The sequence below is a fragment of the Lepisma saccharinum genome, chromosome 30 (assembly GCF_977018435.1).
Source record: "Lepisma saccharinum chromosome 30, izLepSacc3.1, whole genome shotgun sequence".
Classification (NCBI taxonomy): Eukaryota; Metazoa; Arthropoda; class Insecta; order Zygentoma; family Lepismatidae; genus Lepisma; species Lepisma saccharinum.
The window spans coordinates 32,175,672-32,202,983 of NC_139258.1; the positions used below are offsets into that span (position 1 = coordinate 32,175,672).

Sequence of the window (27,312 nt, forward strand, 5' to 3'; positions counted from 1 at the left end):
AGTGCAACATTGCAATCTGGGCAATAGTATCTTGACTCACGACGAATCTTCTTTCCTCTCGCATCACTGGAAAGGCGACAACTACGTCGTGTCACGGGAATCTGGTAGATGGCAGCAGTACCTCGACAAGCTATCTACACCTTCCACTTAGTGGCCAAAATGGGAATTAACACCTATGAAGCCTCAAACGAGACTGTCCAGGTAGGCAGAAAAGTGCACTGTAGTTGTACGATTTTAACGAGATAACTCGGGTAAATAATATGTAAAGCAAAAACAAATTCCGAGTTAACTCGGGTTAATCAAGCAAGTGGTTAAGGCACCTTTCAGACCAAAGTAACAACCATCAAGTAACATTGACACTTCCTGTAAAAGGCACCCACTGCACGTGCATGACCAAGGTGACACAATGCACGCAATTGAGAAAAAAAGTCCAATGTGGGTGACAACACAAGCAACAAACAGTACGTACATCGTCCTGTTCCACTTCTGTGAGGACCAGGGCCTCTCTCCGACCTACTAAGGTGGGAGATCATTCAACCAGTTATGGGGTGATGTGTGGTCAGCATGAAGAACCCCCCAGTCATTGTTGTAGGTTTCCGTGACCAGGTTACGCTACTCATTCGTAGCTCCTCAATTTGTGAATGGCCACTGGTCCCATACACAGGCCGAAATCTCAGATGAAAAGTTGTTTTACCTCTCCCTGCACACTGTAGTCATCACATCCAGAGATTTGGCTATAAACAATGAGGAATAGTCTCCGAAACTCCGTGCCACGAAATAAATTTAACAGCATGGCATATTTCATTGCCTCAATAAATGCTGACATTAATCATCTTGGACAGCACATAGGTAAATTAGGTGCCAAATCATCACAAGTACCCATACCAAGAGCCCAAAACATGATGGCTTAGACCGCACGGCCATGGTGTGAGACTTTTCTACAGAAGGTTGCATTTTTTTTTGAAGACCCATTTTGAAGTGTCTTGGTTGTCGCTTATCGCTTATTTTCTTGTCTGTTTGGTCTGAAAGCTACCCAAGAGTGTATGCATTATTATGTGTATTTATTTTGTAGGCAAGAAGAAAGCATCAAATCTCTGGAAGTACAAAAGGCTCAGATGAAGATAGAGAAACTGGAATCTATAATAGCACTGTGGAAGGAGAAGAGATCTTCAGGAATGGATATGGTACAGGATCTCTCATTGCCATCAAATCTCCCATTTTCTAGTGCTGAAGTAATAGCCAAGCTGAACAAGCACCTCCTTACTGTTTTAAATGTGAGTGAAGGAAAATCATTTTTATTTTTTTATTAGGGTTCAACTGATATTACTTTGAACCAATATCATTGTCAATACTCTTATCGATTGATTGATTGAATTGGTGTTTTAAGTCCACTTTATGCACAGTAAGGGTAATTGGGACTGGATCAGAACCACCATGTGCCTCCACCAAGTATCGAACCTGGGACAAGGTGGCGATGCTACCACTGCAAATACTCTTATCTAGGGTGACCAGACGTCCTCTTTTATCCGGACATGTCCTCCTTTTTAGATGTCTGTCCGGCGTCCGGGCGGATTTTTTAGAATTCTCTAAATGTCCTCCTTTTCTGGAAAGAGCATAGCATCGACCATAGCAAATGTGCTGCATAGAGAATGCTTTCACACATATGATTGATTGATTGATTTAGTTTATTTTACTTCGTGTTTTGTACCTCTTGGCTAATTTGCAAAGATGGGGATGAATGATAAAATGATGAAATTGATGAATGGACCTTCACAAACAACCAAGCCCAAGCGGGATTCGAATCCGGGACCCTTGCTTCCACACATAACATTCATCATTAAGTGCATTAAGTATTCGAGCAATGCTCACCTAGCATCTCGGAGCTAAACACTATTACTTTTCCAACTGAGTCATTAGTAGGGGTGAGCAGGATCCAGAAAAGTCAGTACCGGATCGGTAAGAAAAAATTCCCGTCTCGAAATGATTTCCAGACTTTTCGGGATCTCGAGCAGTCGGGAACCTCCAAATGGTCATTTTTAAAAATGGTTAATTCTTGATGTTTTCTGCATTGAAAGTGTCTTGGCACTCTTCGGAAATTGTTAGCTTTTATTTCAGAAATTTCAGAGGGCAAAAACTCAAGGAAAAATGACGTGTAAAATTCGTGATTTCCACAGCTGAAAATTTCTCGGCTTTGTCTGGAAATTGCGGATTTTTCCCATCCTGAACGTCCGGATTTAAAAAAAAAATTTCCATCCCGACGAAAAAAAAGTTCCGTTCCGCACACCCCTAGTTCATTAGTTCATATTATTCTAACTCGTTGCTTCGCAATCTGAGACTTTTGAAACACACATATTCTGAGCAGTTCCTTTTTGATTAATTGATACGGCTTATTTTAATTCACTTTTTTACCACTTTTGACTAATCGCGAAGATGAGGATGAGCTATGATATGATGATTTTCATGAAGGGACACTCACAAAAAGCACCCATGCCCAGGCTGGGATTCGAACGCGGGACCTCTGGCATTGTGGCACGGTGTGCTAACCACTCTACCACAGAGGGTGGCCAGTTCATTTTCGAGTCACACACACGTGATACAGAAACGTGTAGTGAGAATTTTGATTAAGTAATATTTACTTTTATGAAATAATGAGGCGAAAGCGTAAATTCACCAATGCTCTCGCTAGAATATATCCAGCTTTCAAAGGATGGAAGAAACGAATATGAGGTAAAGTGTAAGGTGTCTGTCACTTTCCCCTGCTGTTGGAAGACTGTTAGAAATGTTCCTGGCATTAAAATGATATCTCTTGACCCAATCTAAATGACCTAAAATTTAAATTCGGTTTTTGGAAATAATTTAAAGCGAACCTTACTTCTTACATTTGCATTCACTTGTGAGTATATTACATTCTAATATCCAAGAATTGGAAAAAGAGTAACATTCTGTGCTACAAATTATAGATATTCTTATTTCTGATTGTCATGTGTTAAATAGTAGATTAGGAGTTTGCTTTCATTACTTAAAGGTAAGAGAAAATTATTGAGAAAATGATGAGAATTATTCTGTGAGCAAGGTGTTGGTAAAGTAATGGCAAAATGAGTTGCCATTTTTTGCGGTGTCCTCTTTTCTATGACTTTGTCCTCCTTTTTAACTATGCTCTGTCCTCTTTTTTGAATGTATGTGTCTGGTCACCCTACCCTTATTGATTTCCACCTGCCAACCTCCAAACTGAAGTGGTCAGTGCACTATAAAGCAAGAGGTCCCAGGCTCGAACCCTGGTCAGACATTGATGTATCATTGTTCCATCACCCATTCCACCAGCTCAGCTATTAACACAAGAAGTTGAAAAGTGATGTAAAACAACATAAATTAGGGGTGGGCCGATATGAAATTTTGGCTGGTACTGATAAAGTACCAATCTAAAATTTACCAATACCGATAACTGATATTCTACTCATTCGATATAAGATTCGAAATGGTCCTTGAAGAACCTGAATGAATCATTGACCTCCTTAATAAATGTATGTTTCAAGACAACTACAGTGCAAAACAAGATGCATATTTAGGCATACATATGGAGATTATCCATAAAACTTTGCAGGATTTTGCACTAACTTATAAGATATTTATAGATATATATGATTGGTAAAATAATTGGTAATTTTACCAATAAACCGATACACTGATATGCCTATATCGGCTGATTAATCTGTCCCATCTCTAACATAAATAGTGAAGAAACAAATAAAGATTCTTATCCATATTGATATGTGAACATTGTAAAACCTTATTGTAGTTCAGAAAATTTATTAGTGTTAATGTGGTGGACCTCAATTATATATTTTTCAGGGAACTGTGGCTAAGTAACTTACACTGCAGGAATATGTATAACCCAGAAAAACTTTATAACATTTTGACCAGAAAAGTAAATGTATAATGTTGGAAATTGTAAAATCTGGGAATGTAAAATTGGAGTTCACTATACCGCATTTGTTACAACCTGTCCCGGTTCCTGCGCTAGCTGGTCGCTGGCTTTTCTCCGTGCTGGGGAAAGTCAAAGCCAGGCAGCCAATTAAAATACGCAATGTCTCAACAGTGTCTACGTAAGCGCCTTTCTTCTGGCTTCCATTCGCTCCTCGCTGCCCAGCAGACGATTTTTTCCTCGTTTCTCATTGGCACTGAAACTGTCAAGCGATCGCTAACGCGGGAAGAGGGACAGGTTCTAACAAACGCGGTATAGATAAGTATTGTATTAGAACTGGAAAATATCAATTTTTCAAAAGTATTTATAAGTTGACATTTAAGATCATCATTAAAATATGTGTCACTTAATTGCAAAACTAAATTTTTCATACAATATTGATGTAAAATGATGGACAATAATTAGTTTTGTGTAATTTCCTGAGAATTTCTGGTGGTTTCTTGGGTAGACATGCCAAGACAAAACCTATTTCTATTTTGCTGGTTTCCAAGAATTCAGTACAAAAATTGTTTAATATAGTGGGCTGGACCAATTTCAAACATAGACCGATAGCGATAATGTACCAATATAAAATATACCAATCCTACTGTTATACAAATGATCAAATATAAAATTTAATCTTCCTTGAAAAGCATGAATGTTTCATTTCAATATTTTTTTATTTTTATTTTGAACACTGAACTGCACTTTAAGAAACCATGTTAAATTAATAATACCTTTATAACATAATAACAGAATTTTACACTAAGTTACAGAATCTTTATAGAAATACCAGATCGGTAAAAATATTGATACTTTCACTGATACATTCATTTGCCTAACAATTTATGTGTCCCATCCCTACAATGTAGCTAGATGGTCTTGTATGTATTCATTTGATGTTATTCATTAAGGCACAGCAGATTTTAAGTCCCATTGTTTTTCTTTTTACAGGAATATCACAAAGAGGAGGAAAAGAGTAAGAAGTTGGAGGAAAACTTGGATATGCTTCATAAAAAGCTCAACATTCTTCGCCATCAAATAGGACTTATTTATAAGCAACACAAATCAGAGAAAGGAGATTGGACAAAGGAAAAGTTGCAGTTGGAGGCCGAGAAGAACAAGTTAAGTGATTCGGTAGCAGGTGCTACTGTCAAAATTCAAGAGTATGAAGATCATTTAGAAGCAGTGGAGAAAACTGAAGATGAACAAAAGCAGTTTGTTGTGAAGAGTGCGAGGAAGATGGCAATTCTGAAAGCAAATGAAGTACAGTTGGTGAGAAAATGTGATTATCTTAAGAATCGACAAAACCAACTAGAGAAAGAAAACGCGAAGCTCCAGGATGAGATGGCTTCTATGGAGTGCAGCGTTGTTCAGAGAATTGGGGATCTTCAAAGACATAAGGTAAACTTTTTGCCCATTTGTTACTTTGCTGTTTAATTTTGTCCTCAGTAATACAGGGTTATTCAAAAAGAAATAAACACTTTTTAATGAGTGTAACATGTGTTGTTATTGAGTTGCGCTAATATGTTATGGATGTATGAAAATAGTAACTCAAAACTTTTATTTCAGTGACCACCTGCAACCATAGTACCTACCAGTGACATCACATTACCACTTTTCCCAAAATTGCTGCTACCCCAACGGATAAGCCCTTTTATGTCATGAAAGCCTGTGTCAACTACCTCAGTACTTTGAAAATTCAGGACCGAATTTAAAAGAGCTCCACATAGCAGGCCATCAACATCGGGGGAATGGGTGGATGAGATCTGGGCAACATTCCTCCGAAGTCCAAGAAAAATCTAGATCTTGTGCCATACCAAGCTAGGTAGTGCCTTTTAAAATTCTATCCTGGTTTTGCAATGTACTCAGGCTTTCAAAACTCCATAACACAAAAGACCTTATCTGTCGGGATAGCAGCCATTTTGGGAAAAGTGGTGACATACTACGATTGTATGTGGTCACCAAAATAATACTTTTTGAGTTACTGTTTTCATACATACATAACATATTAGCACACAATAACAACACAAGTTACAATCATTGAAAAGTGTGAATTTCTTTTTGAATTACCCTGTATTAATTAAGTTACCCAGTTATGTTATACTGTAGAAGATTTTTCCAGTTCGTTATGAATGTCAGACGCAAGTTCGTAACGAGATTAGGAAATTATAGACTTTTTACACTCAAAGGTATCACTATGACATGATTAAACTTCAGCACATAGCAAAAACTCGAAGAAAAGCGAATCCGCTATATATCTCTGAGGGAACAGCTAGGGAGTTCAGCTTCCGTGGTGGTACTGTGGATGTCGTTTACCTTCGTGTGTGGTCGGAAATACTCGGTGTGAATCAGTAGAGGATGATGAAGGAATTGGAAGCATGAAAGGCAAAATATCAATTTTACTAAAACATCGTCCTGAAGCTCGCAGTTGAATGCTCATTCACCCCAACTTCCACGGGATGCAGAGCCGAGCAACAAGAATTTTTCACTCGGCTGTGCACAGTCAGCAAGGCAACCTCCACTGTAAATTTCCACCTGCACCAAGAGATACCCCAGGTGAACAGTTGGAGGTGCAAAGTCCACAAAGTCATGGTGAAATTTCCATGTATAAAAATCCCTGGAGATAATGAATGAAGCTCCACATCATCAGGAACTCGATTGACGAGACCACGACATCTGCCAGTTAAGAGATCACGACGTTATGAGGTGGGAATGAGCAAGCAGAATGAGAAGCAGTCCGGACTGTCTATGGGAGTAGGTGACGTAAACAAACATCCAGCCACGGGGAAAGATTTTCTTCAGTGTTACTTTTGGAAACGTTGATTTCGGGAGAAAGAAGTGTTCTTATTATGTTAATATAAATAATTTAAATAGCTCAAAAGGGCGATAAGTAGGAGGGAACAGCCTGTTCCCTTTTTCCATGGAGGGACCGCCACTGCTTAGTTTGTTTGTTCCACTTGCTGCCTATGTAAATTGCACACAATGTGCACTCATACGTTTCAGTTTAGTATTTTTTTGGTATTTATGTCCTTTTTTCTCGTGTTTATCAACTGTGTGATTCAATGCAAATGTTCAAAATTAATAAAATTATATTAATCAATGAATGTATTACTATTTATATTCTTTAAGACAATCAAATATCTGACTTGAGAAGTAATTTTTCTTCTGGGTATTTTTTACCAGTGTGCATCATTACGTCCCAGCGGAGAGTGTGCATCCTTCTAGTTAAGCATAATTGATTGTGGTTATTTATTTATTGTGGCAAATTCTAACTGATTTCAGGAAATGGCTAACTACCGCATCTCAGCTTTGCAGCACCTTGTGGAAGAAAGTGTTCCATTGCAGATGTTGGAGGCTGCAAACAGGCAGTACGCTGAACTTACTTCAAAGTATCGAGATTTACTGCAGAAAGAGCACAGCTTGGTAAGGATATTTCCATATTTTTGTGTGATTGGAAGTAGAAAGGGTTACACTGCCCCACTGTTACCCTAAGGAAGCTTCCAGATCAAAATGTCATGTGACTCTTGTCACTTGGAAAAAAATAATCTGTATATTATTTTCAATTCACAGAATGTGCAAAGATGAGATGTGGAAATTTGATTTTTATACTAGGACCATTGGTAGCTGCGATGGATTAGTCGGTAGGGCTTCTGGCAGCCATTCGAGAGACCCAGGGTGGGTGATGTAAGGTCAGAAATTTTCCGGCCTTGTCTCTGCATAAAGTGGCTCAGAGGCTCACCCAGCCTCAAATCAATGAACACCTGGGGGAAACCCTGCAAAATGCAGCCAGAGCATGGTGCTGATCACATCGCCTCCAAAATGGCCAAGATCGAGAATGTGTGTGGCTCTACTCCCACATTCCCTAAATGTGCCTTCATGACGTGGTGCTATATGCACGAGGAACTTTACCTTTTTATTCCACAGCCATAATTTTTATATGTTTTGCATTACTATTTGATTGCCCATTACCAAGATTTCAACATTGTAATTTAGCAATAATTGTGGCTGTTCCAGAAACGATAGCAGCATTATGTAAGAGTGACATGTTACCACATAAACAAGCTCGAATCGCAAAAAAACAACATATTTTTATGACAGGTTTACAAGAAGCTACACACTATCGAATTTGACTTGTATTAAAAAACACATGGAAAAATACCGTTATACAAACATTTTTGTCTGAACGATAAACAGAGTTAAAATTACTTTTTTCTTACTTTTGTCTAAAAGCAGGTATTTCTGGGCTTTCCACTGAGGTGTATGTGACTTTTTTCCCTCCAATGGAGTACAATTTTATGAGTATGTGAACAGAGTGCTCAATATTTTTGATGTGGACAGTGGAGGATAATTTTGTTGTGGTCAGACTGCACCATGTCTAGGTTGAGTAGGAAAATAGATTGGAATCAGCTGTGGTGCTTTCCTGTGAGACAGAACAAGTTTCCAAATGGTTGAAATAAAATTACAACAGTGACTAAACATGAAAACTAGGGTCGGAAGTTGATGAAAAATCATATTTTTTTTCTGAGCCTTGAAAACAATGCTAAACCATTTTTTTTTCATTTGGTGGCTTTTTATGGCTTTTACGTCATTGCTTCCCCCCCTTTTTTTCAATTTTTGAGATTTATTTTTCATCTCTCCTGTTGTTCCATGAATTTTAAATGCATTTGGTAGCATGACTTACATATTTAAATTACCTGACATGGTCTTTTTAGCAAGTTCATCATTAATCAAAAATACGGTCAATGGAAAAGCACAATATTATGTTTAACTGAATTTGGCAATGGATTAAATAATTAATTGTGGTAAATTTATTTTTCCTCCAACAGACTTAAAATAATTTGCATGAAGCCTACTGTGACGTTTCCTTGCTGGTCTCAAGTATCGCTTTAAGCTGTGGTTTTAAAGTAAAATTAGTCTGAACATAAAAAATATAACCTGTTGTATGCGAAGCACAACTGTATTTTCAGTTGCAGATGCTTACTGACTACTGTATCGTGCAAAGCTCTTTCTGAAAGGAGGTGAATGACTCATACAAATAAAAATCTGTGTAGTTTACGTAACCTTGACATATAAATAAAGAAATCTACATTAGCACCTAATTTCTTCTTTCCTTTACTTCAGTAGTTTAAAACACCAAACAAAGGCTTTAATCAAATTATTCAACTACTCTCTTGTAATTTATGATTTCTTGTAATGTATGAAAAATCAAGCTTTCATTTTAAGAGCGAAAATTATTTTTATGTAATTTTTTATGATTTTTAGATCATTTTAAAATAATTTTAAGGATCCTGTAGGTCATTTTTTTAGGTCATCAACTTGCAAGCCCTAATGATGACTATTGCACGTGTAAAGTTTTGTGTTTCCACATTGTGATCCTCAGTTACTGAAGGCAATGGTCCTTCTAAATTAATGGGAGGAAAAAAGCATCCAATTCTCAATATGGAAACATGAAACTTTACTTGTGCAATACTAAACAGCATTTAATTGAAGAATGTCAAGTGTACATTGCATAATGTTACGGAAGTATTCTTTCGTATTTTTCCTAGGTATCTCAGAGCCAGTTAGCTGCAAGGTTGCAGGAAGAGGAAGAAATATTGAGAAAGGACAAGGAGGAATTGCAGAAAGAGTTGCATGGAACAAAAGAGAAATTGCACTCCTTAGAAGTGATTGTTTCATCTCTTGGTGAAGATAGGGTTACACAGGAGAGTCATGACAATCAGGTAATGTTACCTGAATTTTTTTTTTTTTTTTTGCAAGGGTACACTGGATTGCATGTACATGGACCCCTCCAAGAATCATTAAAATAAAACAAAAAAATTACAAACCACAAAATTTTTATTCAGGATCAGCCATATCGACTAGACGTACATCTTTTTCAAAATATGCACCATTGACAGCTAAGCAAGCGTCCATACGCTCCTGCCACTTTGTGAATGTCTTTGAAAAGTCGTAGTCAGGTAGCGAACTGAAGAAAACTTGTGCTGCGGTGATCACTTCTTTTTTTCCTTTAAAAGTGGAAATAACCAAAAGTCTCAGTGTGCAAGGTCTGGGCTGTATGGTGGATGCAGGGAAATTTTATTTTTCTCTTCGTCGTGTAATCCTGAAAAGCCCACGCGGTATGCGGGCGTGCGTTATCGTGGTGCAATACGAAGGAGTTCTTCAAATGCGGCCTCTTTTTTGCTACGTGCTGGCGCAGAGTCGCAATGACTCCTTGGTGGCGACTGTGACTGTGGCTCTACTCAGTCTGTCTTGATCGGCATATGCCTGTTGAAACATTGCATATGTTTCCGCAGCACTTTTCCATAAACGCCAACAAAATTTTATGGCATGTCGCTGTTCATCTTGAATACTCATCGCGAAAAGCAATGTTATACACAAAAACCTGGAGAGGTAAACGAAACACGTTCCACGTAAATTAACACAGCTGCTCACTAACGTGGTATCGCAACATGTGACACAACTTTCTACGGAAACAGAATGAGCCAGCCTACACGACGCGACTAGTGCCGAAACCATAGGCAGTGTTGCCAAGTCAGGAAAAAATCTGTCTCACCTTCTCTGCGACAGCCTTTGTATATACACTCATAGTGAAACTTTTTTTTTCTTCTTATATTTCTGATTTTTGCACTGATACTATTGGTATTATCTGTGGAGCTGCGGTGGTTTAGTCGGTAGGGCATTTGACTGTTGACCTGGGTTTGATTCAGGGGGTGGGGGATCTAAGGTTAGAATTTTTCCAGCCTTATTCCTGAATAAGGGGCTCTGGGTCAGGGTTGTTAAAGGTAGAGAAACCCGTAAATTCTAACGGGTTATATTGGATTCTGTAACAGGACAGGAACCCAGTTTAAATTTGGTCCAAGTTGCATATTTGGACCGTATTTAAATTGAACCAGAGAAATGGTTCCGGGATCGAATTGAAATAACGGGTGTCCCACGAACGGCGCAACTGGGAATTAAGAGTGGCGTTACTTTGTAACCGAAACCTGTACATACATAAGTCATACACCAAATGTTAGCCCTGTCCAAGTAGATATTTTTAAACATAGAAACAACAAACGGGGTGCAGTGTTGTTCATGCAGTGTTGCCAAATGGAAGTGAAAGTGTAAATTTATTTTTCCACAAAGCATGGAAAATTGCATGTCAAACATTCGTACGGAAATTTGGACGTCAATTTCCACCTTGGGTAGGTGGACTATTTCGCCATCTATAGTTCAGAGAAGAAAACCGATCGTTTTCGCGTATAGCCAATCCTGAAATGCCTCGTAAAGGCATACCGGTCCAAATGGGTGTTTTATAAAAATTATGAGGTACAGTGGCAACACTGTTGATGTTTGAAGGCAACAAAAGGTGTGTTTAGTGATGGTCTATGACATGGAAATACTGGAAACAGGAAAAAAAGAAAATGAAAATTATGGTGAAAAAAGTGTTACTTACCTACTCCTGGCAACCATGCAATGCGATAAGAGCGCCCACCGAACGAGAACAAAAGAATCAGTTAGTTGTGTACTCAGAACTGTTTGAGCCGTGCATTTCGCATTGTTCGTAGGGGAAGATTAGAATTGTTCTGTGAAATGAAGTACTCTTTGGAAGAGAGGGTGTTCATTGTGGAACATTATTTTTGTTCAAAATCGTATGCTAGTGTAAAAACTGTGTTTCGCGAGAAATATCCGAATAACAGTGTTCCAGAAAATTCGACGATATATCGACTTGTTTCCAGATTTCATGAAACAGGATCAGTTAATGACAAACCCTACCACAGACAACCACCAGTTTTGACACAAGGTGTGCTGCAGGATGTGGAGCAGAGAATATCACAATCTCCCAGGAAATCTGTTCGTAAACTTGCTGCACAGTCAGGTGTATCAAAAACAACAACTCACCGAGCGTTAAAACAATTGCACCTACGTGCATATAAGGTACAGGCTGTGCAAGAACTGAAGGAAGCAGACAAAGGTGCACGTGTAAGATACTGCCAGTGGTTTAGAAATTTTATTAGAGACAATGGTGTGAATATTTTGGATAAGGTTTTTTTCAAGGATGAAGCATGGTTCCACTTAAATGGATATGTCAACAGTCAAAATTCTCGACACTGATCAAGTAACAATCCCCATTTGTTACATGAACAATCACTTCATCCACAAAAGATCGGTGTGTGGTGCGCGATTTCGCAGAGAAAAATAATCGGTCCATTCTTTTTCAACACAACAGTTGACGGAATAGTTTATCGTGACCTTATCACACAGTTTATTTCTCTGTTGGAACATGATGAACGTGATTGTTGGTTTCAACAAGACTCCGCAACATGTCACACATCTAATGAAACTTTAGACATGTTGGCAGAGTTTTTTGGCGATCACATTATAAGCAAAAAATTTTGGCCCAGTCGCTCCCCGGATCTGACGTCTCCAGATTTTTTTCTGTGGGGTTATTTGAAACAAACAGTTTACATTAATAACCCAAGAACACTTGATGATCTAAAAATAAACATTTGCACAGCCATTAACAATATAAACCAATCAACCTTGCATAAAGTTGCTTCCAACATGATAAAACGTGTTGATGAATGCCTCGGAAAATGGTTGTCATTTTCAACATCTTTTGTAAAGCTACACTGCCTGTTACGTGCATTGCATGGTTGCCAGGAGTAGGTAAGTAACACTTTTTTCACCATAATTTTCATTTTCTTTTTTTTCCTGTTTCCAGTATTTCCATGTCATAGACCATCACTAAACACACCTTTTGTTGCCTTCAAACATCAACAGTGTTGCCACTGTACCTCATAATATTTTTAAAACACCCATTTGGACCGGTACGCCTTTACGGGGCATTTCAGGATTGGCTATATGCGAAAACGATCGGTTTTCTTCTCTGAACTATAGATGGCGAAATAGTCCACCTACCCAAAGTGGAAATTGACGTCCAAATTTCCGTACGAATGTTTGACATGCAATTTTCCATGCTTTGTGGAAAAATAAATTTACACTTTCACTTATATTTGGCAACACTGCACCCCGTTTGTTGTTTCTATGTTTAAAAATACTTGGACAGGGCTAACATTTAGTGTATGACTTATGTATGTACAGGTTTCGGTTACAAAGTAACGCCACTCTTAATTCCCAGTTGACCCGTTCGTGGGACACCCTGTACTTTAATGACAGAAAGGTTATTTATGGTCCAGAAACCATTTACGCTTGCTGATTTTCTCTTCCGGGCCAGAATTGAATTTCTGGACCCTTAACAACCCTGCTTTGGGGTTCACCTAGCCTCAAATAAATATCTGGGGAGAATGGGGTAAAGATGGCTGGGGCATGGTGTTGATCACATCATCTCCAAAAAATTAAAAAATATCAAGATCGATATGTGGGGCACTAATCCGACATCCTGCCTTAGTGCAAAATGCACGGGAAACTTTGCCTTTACTAATAACCCATGGCGTAACATTCACTCCCATCAGAGGTGGGAGATCATTCAACGAGTTATGGGGTGATGTGTGGTCAGCATGATGAACCCCCCGTCCTTGTAGGTTTTCTTTGATATACTTCTCTCAGGAGACTTGAACCTGCATGCATCCATAGCCGGAGCCCAAACTTGTATCTTCGACCATATGGCTGCGGTGCGGGACAAACTTTATTTTTACCATATAGATATTTTCCGATTCCAATTCATATTTTTTGATTTAGCAAATGCCCAAAATTTTCCTCTATTGAGAATTAAATTTTTTTGAATATGTAATTGCTAGGGGCATGCATATTTCGTTTTTGACGAAAAACGAAATTTGAAAAAACACATTGTAGTGTTAATTTTTCATGTTTTTGAAAGGTGTGAGATGCATTTTGTGACCATGTTTTGTCACGAAATAATGCGAAATGAACTGCAAAAAGCGAAATGAACTCTTAAACATGAAATTCAGGGTTTATTCACCGACGCGACACCTTCTGAGGTCTGAATTATCCTGAGAGTTATGCAATTCCTGGAAAATTGATTAATTCTGCTGTTAATATTGAAGAAGCAAAAATGGATTCCTTTACACAGAAATAAACTTAATACTCTGATAACTACATAAATGTGCTATTAGATGTGAAATGTTAATTCTGTGGAATGAGTGTAGTTTTTAAATCAAATATAGAATTATATTCAAAATGTTAAAACCAAAATGTCTTTTTATATACTACTTTTCATCCAATTTTTCACCGCCATAACACCGATATTTGATTTTTTTTACCAAAAATATGTGCCTCTAGTAATTGCTTATTTTCAGATATCAGCACTATCCAAACAACTTGCAACGCAGGAACTGAAAGAACTCACTGAGAGACAAAGGGCAGATCATGCTGATAAGATGTACCAAATTCTCAGAGGTGATTAATTTGCTTTCATGCACTAATGTAAACCATATTTTAAGATATATCAATTTTTTCATTCATGTTTGTGTACAAAGTATTCAAGAATTACACCAGAATATTAAAATACCTATGAAATCACAAAATACAGTTTTTTACACAATACCAGTGCAAGAAATAAATTAAATTTTGGATAATTTCTAGGATAATTAGACTTCACAAAAGTGTCATGTGACATTTTTGCAGTCTGTTATTGGAATATAAAATCCAACCGATACTTTCTACTGGTATCAGCTAATAACGATACATCATCAGTATCAGCTCAGTCCTAGATATGTCATTTTAATTGATACCTGTAAAATATCCAAACGGTGGAAGCCTAATTTTATGTTCAAAGATTTTACAGTTTCCCATAGTTTTAGTTGTTTTTTTTTCAACTTGGTCCTAAAACCTGTAAAATGAAGGTTCCCCTGTATTAATTTATTGATATTGATATACAACATTCTATCGATCCAATATTAAAATGTAAATGTTCCATGGTGGCTGAATAGTTAGAAATCATACTCTGTATTATGACATTTACCGTATTAAAACCACAGTGTATATGTTTACTTTAATAAAAATAGTAACAAAATGGCAGAATTGTAGACTAAGTGATAATTAGAGGAATGCATATTTCGTTTTTGACGAAAACACGAAATGTGAAATAACACATTGTAATGTTAATTTTTCATGTTTCTGATAGGTGTGAGGTGCATTTTCCTACCCTGTTTTGTCACGAAATGATGCGATGCAAAATGAACTGCAAAATGCGAAATAGACTCTTAAACATGAAATGTAGAGTTTATTTACCGACACAACACTATCTCAAGTTTGAATTATCCTGCGAGTTATGCAATTCACAGAATTGTTATTTCACATTTCGTGTTTTCGTCAGAAACGAAATATGCATGCCTCTACAAATATCTTATCACAGTGCAGCATGTATGTATACATCATTGTTCACTTACCGATAAGAATAATCATATTCTGCGAAATAATAAAATGCAGTTAAAACATTCAATCAAACATCATTTCAATGTAAAAAAAATGTAAAAACATAAAATGTCAGCCCAGGTACTTTCAGCCCATAATCATCTATTTCATTTTCACATATCTCGGTAAGATTTACAAGACTGCATTTTAACATGGAGATGATCACTATGTTCACTTATTTTTCAATTTCAATTAATCATTTACTTCACGATCCATAGTTGAGGGCCAAGTACCATAGACAAATTACGGAAATACATCTACTAATAGGGTTCGAGAGTTCGAATGTATTTCACTTGTTCGGTCATTTTTTGCTCGAGCGGAAGAAGTATCAATTCTGTGTGCCATCTAACTTTGCCCGTGCAAACTATTTGCCACTCGAGCGAAAAACGCTCATTGCAGCACTAATCTGTAAAAATATTTGATCGTTAAAATGACTGGCAGTTTTACTCATAAACCAACACATCAGTGTGCTTATATCATCCAATAGTGATTGAAACATTGAAAACTTTGAAATATGTGCCACATATGCTTCTTTATTGTTCGTTCATATATGGTAATGCAATCTTATTCAAATTTCAGATCAGGTGAAACAGTTGGAGGAAAGAAACACAGAGCTGGAATCACAGTGTAAAGGTGTTGTGGAACAGAACTTAGAACTGCAACATATAGAGAGGGAACTACGGGATCAACTTCTCACATTTGTTAGCAAGGAAAACTTTGAGGAAATTCAGTCCCGTCTTCAGATTGTGGAAACACAAAAGGTAGTTTCTTGGATCACTTGTTAGTGCATAAGAGTTGTGCATGCTCTGCCTTACTATGAATGTTAGAATTTCAGAAACTTACGTAGTGTTCTGGCGTGTAGTATCGAAACAATTTCTAATTCTGAAGTGTGTTGTTTCTTTTCTACTAAATACCTCCAAAACTAAATAAGACTCTGTGACACAACCGCCCTTAACTCTTTCGCTGCGGAATTCTCTGGCACACAATATCCCTTGGCTGCGTAATTAAATTTGAAAATATATTTTTTTTATAAAAAAATAGTTTTCACAATTACATTGCATTATATATGAGAGAGAACTTACAAAAGTCATTCCTTGCACTGGAAAACCATTCTGTAGTCCCTGGTGGTATGATATTTTGAAAAATTTTGAAATTTTGAAAAAACAACATTTTTTTAGAAACAATAATTTTACAAACATTTTTTTTAGAAACAATAATTTTACACAATTAAATTGCAAAATATGTTATAGAGAACTTACAAAAGTCAATCCTTGCACTGGAAAACCATTCTGTAGTCCCTGGTGGTATCATATTTTGAAAAATTTTGAAATTCCCGCACATAGATCAATGCTGTTTTGCACTCTGCTCCATGATGTTACGGACGGCGGTACAAATTCTTCATCAGACACTACACAATCACTGTCACCACTTGAAGTCTCATAAAAACTGTCGCTATTATCGTCACAACTTAATTCACGTTTTGATTCTGAGTCGACAAATAACAGTTGAGTAACATCATTATCAGACAAGTGTTGACAACTTGACGAAGCCATGTTGTTTACATTCGAACATGCATTTGAAACTGACATGTAAGAGCACTCAACGCTCGTATGTCAAAGAATTCTAAACGGAGGCATAATTAGCGACATCATACGGATAAAAACAAAACTACAAGTTCAAATAGTTCAAAATACTATCAACAGATGTCAGAAGGCTACTAAAAGCGACGTACTTCGGAAATGTGACACCCGCAGCGAGTGGAAGTATGATCTCGCAATAATGCGACTTCCGCGGAGCAAGGCACCTGCCGTGCTGTGCATAAAAGCGACGACCGCAGCGAAAGAGTTAAGGGCCGAGGCTTGCCAAGCAACTTTTCATTGGATGAGGGTGCTACTCTCTGGGAATTCCTTGTCCGGGAATTATGCTTGAATTATTGGCTCTGCGAATTCTGCGTGAGTTTTTCTCCGTAGACATGGAAAATTGCAAGTTTTATTAATCCAAATCCCATTCAATTAATTTCATATTTATAAATGCCCTGAGGCAAGTTTTTCTCAATTTAACTTTCAATTTTATCAAGGAAGGAAAAGAAAGCTGCATAGTAAATAGAACAGAATTCTCTCAATCTGTTTACTTTGTTAGTGTCCTTTGTAGAACAATCTACTTGACAGACGGAAGATTATTGCCAGATAAGATACCTTGAAGTTGATTAGGTAAATTTGAGCTTGAAATTATTATACAATTACTATATCCCGTAAAATAAGTAACTTATGTTTGTAGATATATTTTGTGTGTGACTGTGCAATGGCAGTTGTAAACTCCTCACCTTAAATTAAATATTTTAAATACATATACCATTTAATTAAATTAAAATAGAATTTTTGGATATGTTGGAATCACACAGCCTTTATATATTGTTCATATATTTGTGTGTGTTGGGGGAGGGGGTGAGAGGCGGCAGGCAATACATAAGGTTGAAATAGAGATAACATATGCTTGTACTCTTGAATTTTGAAAAGTTCACCTTGTGAACTGGTAATTTTACTTGAATTTTATCATGGTCTGGAAAGTTCACCTTGTGAACTGGGAATTTTACTTGAATTTTATCATGGTCTAGAAAGTTTGCCTTGTGAACTGGGAATTTTACTTGAATGTTATCATGGTCTGGAAAGTTCGCCTTGTGAACTGGGAATTTTACTTGAATTTTATCATGGTCTGGAAAGTTCGCCTTGTGAAGTGGGAATTTTACTTGAATGTTATCATGGTCTGGAAAGTTCGCCTTGTGAAGTGGGAATTTTACTTGAATTTTATCATGGTCTGGAAAGTTCGCCTTGTGAAGTGGGAATTTTACTTGAATTTTATCATGGTCTGGAAAGTTCACCTTGTGAAGTGGGAATTTTACTTAAATGTTATCATGGTCCTAGAGTGTGCACCCTGGTGATACTGTCAGTGCATCGAATCTCATCACAATTGTTATTTGGCTTTCTAGACCAGAGCCTGCTACTTATTAGCAAGCAGCTCCCCCAGTTGTCCTCAGGATGCTGGGCCAACAATGGAATTATTGGAGCTCCTTGGGGATCGAACCTGGGACCAGCTGCCCCAAAATCAAGAGCACTAAGCATTCAGCTACTTGACAGCCCAGTAATACTACTTAAATTCTTGCAGATTGCCCAACCAGAAGCACTTTGACCAATATTACATGCCCCTGCATGGAATATATCTAATTTAAGTTTGTTATTATAACACCATTAAGCCTTGTTTACATGATATGAAAAACTCAATATGCTGACCAAGGCAGAAATTTATTTTATTATAAAACATAAATTAGGTCATTTTTAAGTATTTTTGCCATTTTTGTTGCATTTTTAATTATTTTTTAGGTTTATTTTTGCTCTGTGTTTGCTAAAATAACTTACATATTTTAATTCCATAACATGGTCTTTTTAGCAATATGCCACTAATTGAAAATATTGTCAATGCAAAAGCACGATATTGTTTTAACTGATATCTTTGGCAATGCAGTAAATAATTAATAGTGGTAAATTCATTTTTCCTCCAGCAAAACTTAAAATACTTTGAGTGAAGCCTACTGTGAGGTTTTCTTGCTGGCCACCATAATCGCCTAAATGACTGAGATTGATAGAATGTGTGAGGACCCTACCCCAGATCACCCTGTAGATACCTCATATCAAGTGCAAAGTGCATGGGGAACTTTACCTTACCCTTACCTTACATACAGGGTGTACCAAAAGTTCCCTTCCCCCCCTTCCCCATTGAATTGTAGACAAACATGCAAAATGTTATTTTAACAGCATGCGTATGATGAGAGGATGGTATACCATTAAATCAGACCAATGACCACCATTTACTCCAGAGGATCTGTGTGCACACCGCCATTTTCATGGCACAGTATTATTCGCCTCCAGGTGTGATGTGAAATCCTCCGTAACATGGCTGACATGAGAGAAGCAAAAGAACTGCGAACATCTTCTTGAAGTTCCCCAGTTGCCTGTTAACGATTATGGGCGACTTTCTGTTTGATATGTCCCCATCACAAGATGTCCGACTTGGACTTTGGGGTGGCCATTTTAGAGGTGCTGGTAAATTTGGCGATCCTCGCCCAATCCATTTGTCTCTGAACACATCATTGAGGTATTCTCTTAAAATGGCCACCTGAAATCTAGATCTGATATCGTATGTTACGGAGGATTTCACATCGCACCTGGAGGCGAATAATACTGTGCCATGAAAATGGCGGTGTGCACACAGATCCTCTGGAGTAAATGGTGGTCATTGGTCTGATTTAATGGTATACCTTCCTCTCATTGTACGCATGCTGTTAAAATAACATTTTGCAGGTTTGTCTACAATTCAAAAGGAAGGGGGGGGTAATGGGACTTTTGGTACACCCTGTATATTGGATTAGTAAAATTATGTGTCACTTTACCTATAAACTATTATTCTGATATGCTTATTTAGCCGATACTGATAAGAATACAGATCTGTCCGATTCATAATTGTACATTGTATTTTATATTGCATATTTTCTTATTAACCATATTTCAATATTTATTGTTGTAGAGTGAACTTCAGTTGGAGAATGAAAAACTACGAGAGATGGGTGATATAGGCCAGGAACAAGTTCGGGCCTTAGAATTACGGAAATTTTCAAAGGAGTTAGAACTGGAGTCATTGAAGAGACAGGTTCTCGATCTTCAAGCATTTAGTGATGAGAAGAGTACAATTGGTAAGTTATAACTCAAATGTGATGAAATATCATATGGCTAAAATTGTAATGAACATATAAGTTTTCCAATTTATGTTGTTAAGTATTCTGCTCAGCCATGAGTATGGTTGGGTTGAGTATTGTCTTAAAAGAATTCTCCATTTCAAAATAATCAAATCATGACTTTCTTAAATGTTTGCATACCATGAATCTGCATATCATGACTCTGCAAAGGTGCTAAGAGTTCAGAATTAATTTTATCTTCAATTTTATCATGCTGTTTCTGTGCAAAATATAATGTTGGGAGCATATGGCATGAGAGCATTGACATGTTGTAACCTTGTTGTCCTATATTATGTAAAGTTTCACTTGGCATCTTAAGGGGTATTTTTGAAAAACTGAAGCACTTAAGTGTTGGAGACAGCAGCATCAAGGGGTCCCAGGTTCGGTACCCGGTGGAGCCACATAGTGGTTCGGATTCCACTTTAAACTGTATGTCCAGTCCCAATTAGCCTTACTGTGCACAAAGTGGACTTAAAACATCAACTCAAACCAAACCAAACCAAATGTAAAACGTGAGGGTTGAAACATGTTGTTCCTACAGAACATTGGCGTGGGGCATATTTAATTAAAATATGATGGAAGTAGATTTTTATTATTTCATTAGTTTATGATTGCATTGAATTGTGAGTTACAAAACGTTAATGTAGGAATATAAAATACTAGTCTTGTGTAGAATCCAAACCTTTTCATTTCAGTCAACAAGATTCAAGCATGGGTACTCTTCGTCCTAAGGCAATAGCTGTAATCTATGTATGTATTAAGGGAAGGTCATACCTTTTGTGTCGGGGAATATTGAATTTTAATTATATATTATGAGAACAATGCAGTGGAAAGTTATTTTCCAGCTTGCATAGTTCATGTTTAAATGAATTATCATACATTTTTGCACTTCTATGTTTTAATATAAACTATTTATTTTTATAACTGTAATTTATGAAGCGTGTGAATATTCACACCTAAATAAGTGTGATAAAAATTGTCTCACAGTTCTTTAATGCCTTTTCTTTACTAGCTCGACTACACAATGATTTATTGAGAGTGCAGATGAATGAGGTAACAGTGCACAAAAAAGTTCAAAAGTTGCAGGGACAGATCTCAAAATTACAGTCTCAAAATATACGACAAGAGCAGAAGTTGGATGAGAAGGAAAAACTTATTGCCAACCTCAAGAATCAGCTCAACATTCGATGTCGGTAAGTTTCCCATTGTTTCATATTAATTTAAATTAGTTATTGGAATTTTATTTACATTTATTTTTGTTTATAAAGAAGACCATTTTTCCATCCCACAATTTGCCTCAGAAATAAATCAGTATTCCCAGGTTCAATACCCAGTGGAAACACATAGCACAGTGGGTCGGATCCCACTTTAAACTGTAGGTCCAGTCCTGATTAGCCTATATGTACATAAAGGGAACTTAAAACTTCATAAAAACAGTGCAACTCAATGTCTGTATCATGCAAACTTCGTTTTTGATCCATATTTTGATTTTCTATTATGCACGAACTGCATCGAATGAGAGCAGACAACTTTTCTTACATCTGAACTTACTATTTTTTTTTTTACTACAGCCAACACAATCTCATGTAACGTGATTGTTATGTTTTCAATGTCTGGGCCGGCAGTCAAATTTTGTCAAAGCAACCACACAAGCATATAATATATACACGCCTTCTGCACTGCAACATCACATTGTCAATTGTATATATAAGCCATGCACACTTAAGGGGTTAAGGAAGCTAAAATTCCAGTTTTATATTAGCAGAGAATCTCATGACATAAGATATTTAGTTTAAAATGTAGTGCGTGGAGGGTATTTACACTGTAAATGTTAAACATATATCAGTAGGGCATCTGACTGCCACGCGGGAGACCTGGGTTCGATTCCCAGGGTGGCTGATCAAAGGTCAACATTTTTCCAGCCATGTTCCTGCATAAAGCAGCTCTGGGGCTCACCAGCCTGAAATCAATGTACCTGGAGGCAACCTTGGGGGGGATAAAGGTGGCTTGACTATCACCTCTAAAATGGCCAAGATCAAGAATTTGTGGAACCCTACCCCCATATCCCCTAAATGTGCCTTCATGGCATGGTGCTATATGCAAGGGAAACTTTATCTTTTTACCTTTTATATCTTTTATCCAAATTGTGACTACATCTACTAGTGAAGAACCCTTGAGTTCGTGCATCTTCCTTCCCAAGTTACGTTACGTTACAGAGTGTAATCTCACATTTTGTTTTTCTGTCAAAACCAAATATACATGGTGCAATAGAACATTGCAGTTTATTTACTTTTTCTAGTGTACTTGTTGCTGTTGTTGGTGTATCATATTTAAGTACTATTGCAAAAATTAATAGAATCAATTTTGTGGATAAAGAAAGTACTTGTTTTGAGTATATTAATAATGCATAGAGACACATATTTATAAAAGGTAAAGTGCTCCCCTGTGCTTAGCACCACGCCATGAAGGCGTATAGGGGGTGTGGGGGTAACGCCCCATACTTTCTTGATCCGGATGTGATCAGCATCACGCCCCTGACCGCCTTTACCCCTAGCCACCGTGGCCAAATAAAATATCAAGATTTTGGTACAAAAGCTGGGAACATTTCGGGATCAAAAGCAGTATAAAAAATGACATTTTGGTGTTAAAATGGAGAATAGAATCCTAAGTTTGATTTAAAAACTACACTTATGACACAAAGTAAATATTTCCATTCTGATAGTACATTTATGTAGTTATAAGATAATTAAGTTCATTCCTGTGTAAGGCAGTCCAGTCTTGCTACTTAAATATAATAAATAAATTTTCCGGGATTTGCATAACTCTCAGGATAATTCAGACTTCAGAAAGTGTCGCATTGGTATAAGTTTATTTTGCATTTTGCAGTTCATTTCACATCATTTCATGACAAAATATGGTAGAAAATGCTCTTTACACCTTTCAAAAATGTGAAAAATGAATATTACAATGTGTTACTTCACATTTTGTGTTTACAGGATGGAGGCACATGGCACAGTGGTTCAGATCCCATTTTAATCTGTAGGTCCAGTCCAGTCCAGTCCCAATTAGCCTTCCTTTGGATTTAAAAGAACAGAACAAATCATATCAAATCACATTTCTTGTTTCCGTCAAAAATGAGATACGCATGCCTCTATTAATACATAATCTTTCATTGCCTGAAACCTGAATTGCATGCATATGATTCTGTATGTAAAATAGAAAGTACCTTTGGTTTCTTATATTACTTCACAGATCTCTGCATGAAGTAATCCAGGACTTAAGGCGACAGTACAGTGGAGCTGTCCCACTCACAACCCAGGAGAAGCTGTCGCTCTCTCTAATTACGGTTAATGAGGAGAAGCTTGAGGTTAGCCAGAAACTGAAAGAGGCAGAGAAGGCAGCCTGGGAAGCCGAATCGCAGAAGGAAGAATTGGCAGCTCGAATTCAGTCCCTGGAAGAACTTCAGAGCAGGCTGAAATCTGAAACTGGCTCTAAACAGATTATTGACTGGCACAACAAGAATGAGGAACTAAGACTCCAGGTTTGTTGATATATTTTATTTATTATATTTGTTCTGTTGGTTTAAAGTTGTAGTATAAGTAATGGAACTTTTCACTGTATATCACCATTTTATTCCACATATTGAAGAATGGTGATGAAATTGGTAAGAAAAAAAATAAATGTGCGATATGGAAATTAGATAGGGAGAAATTATCTGAAATCTGCCTTTCAAATTAAATTATTCTTGTATATACACTGCTGTTTGTGAAAATTGCAACACCCAGAAAGAATGGCCCGAATGAATCCAAACTCTGAGAATGTGTAGAACAGTGTACCAGCAGTAAGTGATTAGGACTGCAGAGAGATGGCGTACACGTAGGCCCAGCAGCACCCTCTCTTGTGTGACCAGAAAGGTCAGTGTTACGCCAAACTCAGTCATTGAAGAGCCGTCAAACGAAGTGGAAACATGAAAGCAAGTGCCGGTATGCCTCAATGAGACATCAAAGGGCGCAATATCAGCATGTGAGTGAGTTCGAACAGAGCAGAATGATCGGTCTCCGGGAAGCAGGTTTGTCATTACGTGACATTTCGGCTCATACAGGGCATTCTGCTACAACAGTTATGCATGTGTGGAACCAGTGGATAGAAGAGGGTCGTATGCAGCGACAGGTAGGTACCGGAACACGCAATGCGACCACAGCACGGGGTGACCGCCATGTTGTCTGCATGGCTATAATGGACCGTACAACTTTGTCCACAGTGTTGGCTCGACTCTGAAGCACTGAAATGGCTGTGGACCTGTCTGTGTCGACGGTTCGATGCCGTCTGCTGCGGGCTGGACTGGTGGCACGCAAGCCATTGCTTCGGCTTCCATTGTCCAGAAACCACAAACATCTCAGACTGCAATGGGCAAGTGAACGCCATCGCTGGCGTGGTGAGTGGCAAAATGTAGTGTTTTCAGACGAGTCCTGCTATAATATAATATAATTGCAGTGAAAGATGCATATACAGTAAAACTAATCCGGACTAATGGGGTGGGGGGGGGGATAAGCTGACCAGTTTAACGAAAGTCCAGGTTAACTGAAATGACCTAAAACAACAGTAGAAAGTGCCTTTTCTTTGTGAAGTTCTCTTGTTGACTTCTAGCCACATTTAAAACCTTGCATTCTGCTTTTTTTTTTCCTTTTTCCTGTCCAGATTAGGCAAAGTCCAGATTAACGAGGTTTTACTGTATTAAAATTTATGAACATTCCGATCTACTTGGAATTGGTACAGTTTTTGAGCATTGGTGTTGTGTTGTCACATCAAAATGGAAAATCGTTATCATAATTTCACAGTTAATTCATATTATCTAATACTGTCATTTTGGCAACGAGTAGTTAATAAAGAAAATGGGTAGTTAATATATCAATTGAATTGCATGTTGTTCCCATCATTGGTATTGTTCACAACTTGCAACAAATTGACGTTAATGTTTATTACAGGAACTGAAATCAAGGAGGCAAGCAGGATATCTGGAAAGACAAGTGAAGCATTTGGAGGAAACTATGAGAAGGCAAGAAGCATACATAGACAAATTGGAAGAAGAAAAGATCCATTTAGAAAAGGAATGGGAGCAGAAACAAATTGTATGGGAACAACGTGAGGTAAATTTATTGATTTATTTTCATAAGCTTCACCTTCACGACAAATTGTATGTATTTATTTAGTTTTACAATCTTCACCACTGATTCATCTTCAGTAAGGTACAGTGTGTTTTTAAAGTCGTGCAGGATTCTAAAAACCTATAACTTTTAATGTAATAAGTTTATTACAATGAAATATTGTTTGTTACACAGAGTAAACTTGAAAATTAATATTGGGCGTGGTTTGGTTCATCGTCAGATCTCCAGCTGGGCACCATTCACTTCCAAACACTCTTGCAATCTTCATTTGAATCCGAGAATTGCGTTCTGACGGTGCTCCTCCGGAATGTTGGGAATCCTATCGTGTATCTGGAACTTCAGCTCGTCAAGATCTGTCGGTTTCTGTGCGTACACCTGGGTCTTGACATGTCCCCGCAGCCAGTAATCGCAAGGTGTAAGTGGGTCTCCCCCGAGTCTGTAATGGTAACATCATGGCCTTGTAATCAGGGATGCCTGGGTTCAATACTTGCTGGAGGCAGATAGTGGTTCGGATCCCACTTTAAACTTTAGGTCCAGTCCCGATTATCCATACTATGCATAAAGTGGACTTGAAACACAAACTCAATCAATCAATCAGGCAAGGTGTAAGATCTGGTGACATTGCAGGCCAAGGTGTGGGTCCTCTTTTTCCTGCATCGATGCCATCTTGGAATCATGTGATCGCATGATCACCTGCACACACATCATTCAGAAGTGTGGACAGCAAAATTTTAAATTTTCCTCTGTGTAAAAGAAAACAATATTTCGTTGTAATAAACCGATTACTTTAAAGTTGTATTTTTTTAGAATCCTGCAGGACTTTTAAAACATGCTGTACATTGAAAGTGGAGGAAGTACTTGACTCACAATCTTGCCACTGAAGATTCTATGTTGATTTCCATCCTGGACAAGGGTGTTCCTTTGTAAGGTGACCCTTCATCATTTTAATATAATCATCATTGATGAATGCAATAGGCTCGAAGTGTAAGAAAAGAAAGACAAACTAAGAAAAATACCAATACAATAAAATCTCTGTAGTGTCATTCATTTGGTTTATTTTTGCTTTTCTGCAACTTTAGGCTGATTGTGAAGATGAGGATGAGTGATGATATGATGAAGAGACACCCACAAAGAACACCCATGCCCGAGCCAGAAGCTCGAACCTGAGACCCCAGACATCATAGTACACTGTGCCACAGAGGTTGGCTTAACCTTTACAGTCCCGATCGGTCATATGCAGACCGATGGAACAGAACATTTTTTGTCACCTTGCAACCCTGTTCACTTTCGATACTCATGCCTCCAAGTGGCTGGAACTTTAAACCATGTTTCAATATGCATCGACAGTGACGCTGGTGCTCTTCAGCTCCCTAATGACGTCAGCAGTAGCTGCTAAATTTACACCTCCTCTTTGTCTGTGCAGTAAAAGAGGCATCGAATGACAAAGCTCACAGAAGTGAGCTGGCGCCGTTGTAAATGCTTGATTGCCTTGCAGGAGGAAAGCAACGTATGAGGAAATTGTTTGACCGAAAGTTCGTAACATCTCAGCCAACTCCACTCCGCTCAATGTTTTTAGACTGTATTTTGATGAGCAAATTATAGAACTTTTGATTGGTGCAACAAACATATGCATCTCGGACACTGTTACCGGGTGCACCACAACTTGTAAGGACAACATACAGAGACGGAGGAGAGGGGAGAGGTGGTGCATGTTCAGTTTCAGCCTTCAGTAAGTTTTTATTTTTACTTCCAATTTCGTGTATGTATATTTGAAATTCCTGTCTTTAAAAAAAAAAAAGTGCTTGTTGCCAACCTTTGTCGAAAATAACTCATGCACTTAGTTTTCTTCCATTTTTTCTTCAGTACATTTTATTCTTAGTAAAATGTTTCTTGTTTCACTAAATTATCTGCCATAGGAGGGAAGCTATAACAATTTTTGCTAAACCTTACAAAACTCGTTTAAATGGCCTGGGACAGAGGTAAAAAGTGCATAAGTGCCACGGGACTGTAAAGGTTAATTC

At 37.7% G+C, this 27,312-nt stretch overlaps 1 protein-coding gene across 1 annotated transcript in view; it reads left to right on the forward strand.

Moving 5' to 3' along the window:
* Cep290 (Centrosomal protein 290kDa) overlaps nt 1-27,312 on the forward strand; it is a 128,763-nt gene that overhangs the window by 45,084 nt on the left and 56,367 nt on the right. The window contains exons 16-25 of the mRNA XM_083115643.1: nt 1,073-1,274; nt 4,916-5,365; nt 7,247-7,387; nt 9,511-9,684; nt 14,224-14,323; nt 15,920-16,101; nt 19,919-20,084; nt 21,139-21,319; nt 23,379-23,667; nt 25,112-25,273. Of these exons, the coding sequence (XP_082971769.1) occupies nt 1,073-1,274; nt 4,916-5,365; nt 7,247-7,387; nt 9,511-9,684; nt 14,224-14,323; nt 15,920-16,101; nt 19,919-20,084; nt 21,139-21,319; nt 23,379-23,667; nt 25,112-25,273 (2,047 nt within the window). The remainder of the gene's footprint in view (nt 1-1,072; nt 1,275-4,915; nt 5,366-7,246; nt 7,388-9,510; nt 9,685-14,223; nt 14,324-15,919; nt 16,102-19,918; nt 20,085-21,138; nt 21,320-23,378; nt 23,668-25,111; nt 25,274-27,312) is intronic.